Source organism: Micropterus dolomieu, linkage group LG10 (assembly GCF_021292245.1).
Source record: "Micropterus dolomieu isolate WLL.071019.BEF.003 ecotype Adirondacks linkage group LG10, ASM2129224v1, whole genome shotgun sequence".
Classification (NCBI taxonomy): Eukaryota; Metazoa; Chordata; class Actinopteri; order Centrarchiformes; family Centrarchidae; genus Micropterus; species Micropterus dolomieu.
Window position 1 is genome coordinate 28187871 of NC_060159.1, and position 8633 is coordinate 28196503.

The window sequence follows — 8633 nt, forward strand, 5'->3', positions numbered from 1 at the left end:
GAGTGTGTGTGTGTGTGTGTGTGTGTGTGTGTGTGCGTGAGGTTAGTGTAACATGATAGCAACAATAAAAATGTATTTGATCAATAAATTAATGTATTCAGGAAATTTGGTATTCTGTTGCTTGGCTGTGTGAAGCTGAAAGTTATCTTTACTCATTTGGCATCTTGCTTGTGAAACAAAAAGTAAAAATATTTTATTTATGCCATAGTTTAGTATGAATATTTTTTTTATTTTGAAGTGTTATGTATTCCAATAACCAAAAAATAATTAAAATAATTTATTGCCTTGTGAAAAATAAACAAATTATTAATGAAACTATGTCCCTTTCCTTGGTGCAGTCAATTATTATAAATATAAACTAGTAGCATAGAAAACATGCACATTGTCGCATAGTTTAATATTCTTGCTTATTTAACTAATGTCTGCAGTCTGTAGATGATGATAAATCAAATTCATTACACCAGTTGATAGGTGCCCCAAACCACATGACAACTTTTGTAGTTAGGGGTCACCAAGTATTCTAGAGCAAATCTGCCAGCAAGTCAGACACACAACAGCAGACCATCATGACCGCTCAAAACAGACCAATACAATGTTGAACCAGAACTAAAGACACTATAATAAAATACAGTCTGCATTATTATCTCTAATTCCCAATTCTTATCATTCTCTTCAAGTTTAAAGTTTCAACTTACTCAAGACTTCAAATTAAATAATAAACTCTATATTGGTGTAAAAATGTATCTCTACAATAACTAATCCCCAATTTCACTGCCTGAGCACCAGTGTTAGGTGACAATTACATAAAATATTAAATTACATAGTTATAAAAATGATAGGGTGGGCTCTCAGCTAACATCAGATAGCTCATTTTAAGTAAAAGAAATGCTAATTATAAAACTCTGAAGTTAGGAAAGATAAGTGTATTAAAGCAGCTAGATAATTAACTACTGACATTAACCTGCAGCGTCTCCATAGCGTGTGAGACACCGGACTGGAGCAGCTGCCACTGCGAGTGATGCAGACTAACATCAATGTTAGGAAATGGTACGGTCCATTTTGGGGGTTTCTCAAATCGTATTTCAAGATTTTTAAATATAATAGTATGGGAAATACATTGTAATATTTACAATTACAGGTAAGAAAGACCCTCCTGAACTGTTGTTTTTGCCACTTTTCTGGGGGTCCAAGCTTTAAATAGGGGGCTCAGACACCCCTAATCCCCCCCAAATTCGAATCATGGCCACATAAATTATCAAGCATAGTCCTCCCTCCAGCCCTGCTCACTCGCTCTGTTTGGTTTCATTGCAGTGTGCTCTTTAGCACTCAGAGCTTCCCCTCCTGACCATAACATGCCTCTGCACACCATCCATTTCAAACCCAGCCACCAGTCTTTGGGCCACACACCTTTTTTTGCATACACTCCTCAATCCTAAATCCCAAATGCCCAATCCTAAATACTAAATGCCTAAATGACTAAAATGACTAAAATACTAGATCCAGACTGACAAACGGGTGATGGCTAACCAACCAGACATTGTGTTGATCGACAAGTGACAGCAACATCAAGAAGAAGGAACACAAGAAGCTTGAGGAATACCAAGGACTGACAGAGGAGCTAGAAAAGATGTAGAGAGTAAAAGCAACAGTGGTGCCAGTGGTGATCGGAGCACTGGGGGCTGTGACCCCTAGACTGGGAGAGTGGCTTCAGCATAGTCCAACATCCGAAGTCTCTGTCCAGAAGAGTGCAGTCTAAGGAACAGCTAAGATACTGCGCAGAACCCTCAAACTCCCAGGACTCCGGTAGAGGACCTGAGCTTGAGGATGACACATAACTCCCTGCAAGAGGTGAGAGGGAGTTTTTAATATATATATAATAACAAATAAAAACAAAATAAAACATATCTTACATTGAAAATATCTTGGTTTTTGACACGCAGTAGCAAGGAACAATTATTAAAATAGGAAACAGCATAATAATATTATATTAAAGTTTATACAAACAACAACAATTATTTATTTTCTAAATTATTCAGAGTTTCCATGGCATGAGGAAATACATTTTGTTGCAATAATTTGGCATGTCTTTTTCAGATCTCTCTCTCACACACAGTGTTGGGAGCAGGTCTTTATTCTTTTTCTTCATCTGGAATGAAGTTGGTTCAATATAAACAAAAGTAAAAACTATTGAAAACTATTTGTTTTATTGTGAATACAATCGTTAAATATTTGAAGCAAAAAGAATGGTCAAATTTAGATGCATATAATTACATTATAAATGATTTGCTGCTGATAGAAACACATTCTAGGTGTCTTTATTATCATTATATGTGAATGATGGTCAAACTGTTTATTTTGTGGGACAAAATGCAAAGGACAATATTTAACATTCTGCTATCATATCAGTTGTCTTCTTCTTCTTCTTGTCTGTGAAGGTTCACATTCATCCAGGTCAAATATTTGTCCAACAAAGGTTGAGGTCAAGGGTGGTCAACAAAGTCCAGTTGCCCTTGACCTCAACCTTCGTTGGATCTTCTTCTTCTTCTTCTTCAGGTCTTTCAGGTTCTTTCTCATGTTGGATAGAAAATCACTCTGACTGTGTTTCTTCCTCCAGGGTGGACCATGGTGGAGAGCAGAGGTTAAAACCTGGTCTGAGGAAGTGTAAGTGTGGATTCAATCTGACTCATGATGACAAAACAGCACACAGTCAGTTTCTCTTAATACAAAGTTGATACTTGTGGTATTTATTCATTCAAACATTACTGACTAAATGCATCATCATTAAACTTTATAGAAATGAACAACATCAGCACACAAACAAAGAATAAACCTTCAGATGTGTCTGATGATAAACTGCTGCTGTGTTGTGTCTCGTTCTCTCCATCAGATTTCTGTGAACTCACACTGGACACAAACACAGCAAACAGAAACCTCAAACTGTCTGACAACAACAGGAAGGTGACACATGTGAGAGAGGAGCAGCCATATCCTGATCATCCAGAGAGATTTGACTGCTGGTGTCAGCTGCTGTGTAGAGATGGTCTGACTGGTCGCTGTTACTGGGAGGTCGAGTGGAGAGGAGGAGTTTATATATCAGTGAGTTACAGAGGAATCAGCAGGAGAGGATACAGTAAAGACTGTGTGTTTGGATGGAATGATCAGTCCTGGAGTCTGAGCTGCTCTAATAATGGTCGTTACTCTGTCTGTCACAATAACAGAAGAACGGTCCTCCCTCTCTCCTCCTCCTCCTCCTCCTCCTCCTCCTCTAACAGAGCAGCAGTGTATGTGGACTGTCCTGCTGGCTCTCTGTCCTTCTACAGAGTCTCCTCTGACACACTGATCCACCTCCACACCTTCAACACCACATTCACTGAACCTCTTTATCCTGGGTTTACAGTCTGGTTCTCTGGTTCCTCCTCAGTGTCTCTGTGTTCTGTGTAGGAGGGAGACAACTTCCAGTCCTGTGGTTTAAATGTTGGTGGTGGACGAGGCTTCACTTTGGTTAACATCTGGCTCACTGATTGTGCCTTTAATGTCAGAAATGTGTTTTCTTAGAAATGGTGAAATGATCTCAGGGCTGAACTTGTTGTGTACAAACTGTGTTGACTTTGATTTTCAATTTAATAAAGTTTTCTTGGAGCAGCATCTAGTAGCTGCTGATGGCTGCAGAGCTTCTCATTCACTTCATTAAAGGTTTGAAGACAAAAACTCAACAAATAGTCTTGATTTATTCTGTTGTTCAAGCACATTTCTGCTGAGTTTGACAATTTGACCATATATAATGTATGCAATTATATATATTATGTATTATAATTTACAGTATTAATACAGTCTTTAAAACGTAATGTAGTTATAGATAACGAGTTAGTTTATGTTATTAGGTAAAATCTAACTAACAGAGCAAGGCTTAGCTTTACTTGTAACTTAAGTAATAATTCAGTTTTACACATCCTGTTAATATTTTCCCTCCAACTGGACTGAATGTGTGTAAACCCAGTGAACTGTAAACATCTTTGTCTCCATTAGTTCTTATTTTAGTGTTTTAATGTGTCTGACAGTGATCTATTTTTATTTTGATTTATAATAAAGGGTCATAGTAAATGTCTAACTATTTCTTTGTACGCATTTGTGGTATTTCTGGTTTGTTTCCCGCCGTGCTACTTGTTTTTGTAATTAAAAGCCGTTGTTTACGTGACAATTTAGTGCCAAAATATTTGTACACAGTTTGTAGGATTATAATACTACACGTGTACATGTCGTGTATTTTCAGATATGACAATTTAAACTGAAAACAGCGGATTTAACCCTAACAACTACTAAAAATGTCAAACACGGAAACCCTGGTTTCCTGGAGGGGAGCTCTCTGATTGGCTGCTTGCGAAGCTACAACACAGGTTGTAAATGTAGATCAGCAGTCAGACAACTGAGACTCTAAAACACATGTCTGCTGATTTTCTTCTGTTTTTAAAATAAATTCTCTTTTTATTAAAATATTCCAAGGTACATAAAAACGTGATCACTGAAATAAGACTTATCTGACCACACCTGTTAAACAGCTGGAGAAGCAGATAAGGACCGAGAAAATAAATAAAACATAGAGGTGTTTAACACAAAATAGGACACTTTAGAAAAACAAACCTGAACCTCTGTGCAACAATATCATAAATAATAATATCAATTGTAGGTATTTCTGGTGTTAGGTTTCTGACCTAAGCGGTAACACTTTCTGAAGGCAGGGTCTTTATTTTACATGTAATGTCCACCTGGAGAACTTTGTGTAAAACTTAATGAATCTCTGGCCAGAAAGAACTCTACATCTTTCTATCCCATAAAAATATAATATTCAGTCCACAGCCTTAAAGACTCTTAGGATGTGGTTTTGGATCTCTAAAAATGTATTCACTTTTTCTTTTATGCTTTGTTTACCCTTTAACCCCATGATATTACGCATATTTATTTATGTTAAATGCAAGACTGTGATTTTGTATTTTCAGTTCTTCTTCGTCTGCTGAGCAAATAAATACAGTAAGATTATACACAGATAGATGATTAACACATAATATATATATATTTTTTTTAATCTGCAAAGTTGCTGGTAACTGAGAGCTAAATGTAGCATAAAATGTAAATACTCAAGTTTAGTACAAATAACTTTGTTTTGAAGTAGCCATCAGTATTTGAGTACTTTCCACCATTGATAAAGACTTTTAACTGATTTACAAAGCATTAATTAAATATTAACTGATCCTAAACTTTTTACAGGTATTGTATGCTACAAATATCTGACAATATAGTCAGTGGTGGAACGGGACTAAGTACATTTGCTCAAGTAGCTACTGTGCTTAAGTGCAATTTTGAGGAAGTTGTATAAGTATGTCCATTTTCTTCTATTTTACTACATCTCGGAGGCAAATAATGTACTTTTACAGTTACAGTACACTATATTTATTAGATAAAATTATAGATTGACACAAAATATTATCAAGTAATAAATGATGATGTAATATTACTGAATAAATGACACAATCCAGTAATATCACCATTTTTAATGCTAGATTTAAGATGTTGTTTGATACAGCTTACAGGGTACGATAAACTTTCAGTTATTAAATAGTTTTTATTATTTTACATTTTTGAATTTTTTATAATGCTCCTTTTATTTTTTTCGGTGTTTTGGGACCATGCGTTTTGGTGATTTTGTACTTTAAATAAAACTTGAGTGATTGATTGATAATATAATATATATGATTCTGCATGATGTATATAAAGTAAAGCTCCAACTTTACTAGCTGCAACATTAAAGTGATGAACACATTAATGCATTAATAATTATGATGCAAAAATATAATTTATATTATCCTGCATAATGAGTAATTTTACTTTTGGGAAGTAAAACATCTGAACACTTCTTCCATTGTACATTGATAGAACTCTGTTGTCTGCAGTACCGCGTTCCCGCCACACGGTGTCGCTGCTCCCCCGCTTTTCTCCGCCTCCACCCGACTGCTGTTATTTATTTTTACTTTGTATTCATTTTCTTTGGCTTCTGCTGAATGTCGGTCAGTAAGGCAAGTGGGCGGGTCTCACCAGCCAATGACGCGCCTCTCTTGACACAGCGTCGTCCTCTCCCATTGGTCACACCCCCTGAGCGCTGGCTCCTGATTGGATGGTCGTTGTTACCGGGTGGTGTGGGGAGAGAGAGCTCCGGTTGTGTAACACAGCACGTAACAGCCCCGCTGTCGCCGAGCAGAAAGTTCTTATACGGGACAATGTACATGTGTTTATATAAAGAGGACCAGGAGCCGGAAATAACCCGGAGCTTACCCGCCTCTTTTAACAGCCATGTCTTGACCTACATTCAAACACAAACATGCAAACTCAGGATGTTTCAAAATAGAGCTGATTTTTGGGAGGTTTTTATTTAAAGGTCTTAAATTTTACTTGTACCTTACCTGTAACACTGATGGTGTCTAATAAAACACCTTTAAGAAACTTTCACTAGTGCTGCTTCAACTTTTATATATTATAGCAGAATATATTTATTAGGCCATTTATTATTTATTTTATAATGACAAATAAACAACATTGTAACCTTGTAGATATGCATTATTAATTATATTAAACTGCAATATACTCAGGGGTGGAAGAAGTACACACATCCTTAACTTCAGTAAAAATACTAAGTGTAATACTACACTCAAGTACAAAAGTGTACTTACTAAAAGTACAAGATTAGTTGCAATATTTTAATAAACATATAGTTATCTGTTTAGTTCTGTGTTTGTCGCATGTAAGGACTACAACCTTTTTTTTCAACAACATTGTAACCAAGTATATTAAACTGCCACAGAGTCAGCAGTGGAAGAAGTACACACTTCCTTTACTTCCATAAAACAGTGTAGAAAACCTCTGTTATAAGTAAAACTTGTACAAGTACAGAAGTATAATTATTACAAGTACAACATTTGTTACCATAGTACATATTTAATTATTTGTTAAGTTCTGTGTGTGTAGCATGAGGGGACTACAAACCAACCCTGTGTTGTACAATGACAAAACTTGGAAATCCTTGCAAACTTGTATATGTTATTATATTAAACTGCAGTTTATTCAGTGGTGGAAGAAGTACAAACATCCTTTACGTCTGTAAAATCAAATCTCATTTATTAACAGTGCAAAATCACAGTGCAGCATGGTTCCAATACACTTTCCAAAAAAATACACAGGATCAAGTACAAGAGTACAAACGTGAGGACACAAGATAAGATACACAAGATAAAACAACATACGGGTAAAAACAGTAAAAAAAAAAAGAATAAAAAAGACAAAACAGCTACATTTCAAAGTTTCAGATTAAGGAGATATTAAAAGGGTTTTGATCAACACGAATTCTAGGGGAGGCTGAAGTGAAGTGAGAGCAAGGAGGTTTTCAGTTTTGACTTAAAAATATCTACTGAACGTGCTTCCCTAACATATAGTGGAAGGTCAGTCCATAAAGAGGGAGCACGGTGAGCAAAAGTTCTGCAACCAGCTGATATTTTGTTGACCAGGACACCAGCACTGAGAGAGCGAAGAGGGCAAGCCGGTGTATATGGTGTAGTTAGCTCAGCTAGGTAAAGCAAGGCACGTTTATTTGTAAAACATATTTCAAAAATAAGGCCATTCAAAGTGCTTTACATAAAACATAAAAGCATTATAGAGAAAACACATTACAATATAATTTTTACAATGGTGAAGTAAAAAATAGGACAGTAAAAGTCACAGTGCCTACATACAGCCTTACATTTGATTTAATTAAAGGCAGCGATAAAAGTCTTCAGTCTTTATTTAAAAGAAGTGAGAGTTTCAGCAAACCTGCAGGTAGGATGGTACGAGGCCTTATAAGGAGGATCTTAAAGTCAGTTCTAGTTGGCACCAGTGAAGAGAGACCAGAACAGCTGTTATGTGGTCAGATGTTCTAGTTTTTGTCAGGATTTTTGAAGACTTCTCGTAGCACAGCTGGGGAGGCCAGAGAGATGGTCGTTACAGCGATCGAGTCTGGAGGATCCAGCATCACCAGATCAGAGCAGTGATCAGCTTTTGGCAGTGTTACTTTGGTGAAAGAATGCTTGTCTTGGTGAAGCCTTTATGTGCTTCTGTCAGGCGAGGGTCAAAAATGACTCCAAGGTTCTTGATGGTAGAGTTTTTGTCAATGATGCAATCGTTGTTAACTTTCAAGTTCTCACACAGATGCTCATGTTTGACTGAACTAACAAGTAGTAACTATGTTTTATTGGCACTGAGACGCAAAAAGTTCAGATCCATTCTTTAGTCTTCAGAAGCAGGAATACCACAGTGTAGAAATACTAATATTACAAGTACACGTACAAAAGCATACTTACAAGTACAACATTTGTTACCATATTTTAATACACATTTAATTGTCTGTTAAGTTCTGTGTGTGTAGCATGAAGGGACTACACACTTTAGTTTTGTTACACAACCTTGTGTTTTATAATGACAAATAAACAACAGTGTAACCTTGTAGATATGCATTATTAATTATATTAAACGGCAATATACTCAGTGGTGTAAGAAGTACACACATCCTTTACTTCAGTAAAAGTAGTAATACCACAGTGAAGAAACACTCT

The 8633-nt window shown here is 36.2% G+C and overlaps 2 protein-coding genes across 2 annotated transcripts in view; both read left to right on the forward strand.

Annotated features, from left to right (window-relative positions):
• The window catches only part of LOC123977320 (NLR family CARD domain-containing protein 3-like), a 274498-nt gene that overhangs the window by 105804 nt on the left and 160061 nt on the right, over window positions 1-8633 (forward strand). The gene's annotated exons all lie outside the window — the stretch shown is intronic.
• LOC123977353 (stonustoxin subunit beta-like) lies at window positions 2750-3645 on the forward strand. Its single transcript, XM_046059979.1, has one exon. The coding sequence runs from the start codon at window positions 2797-2799 to the stop codon at window positions 3439-3441; it is 645 nt and encodes a 214-aa protein (XP_045915935.1). The 5' UTR covers window positions 2750-2796; the 3' UTR covers window positions 3442-3645.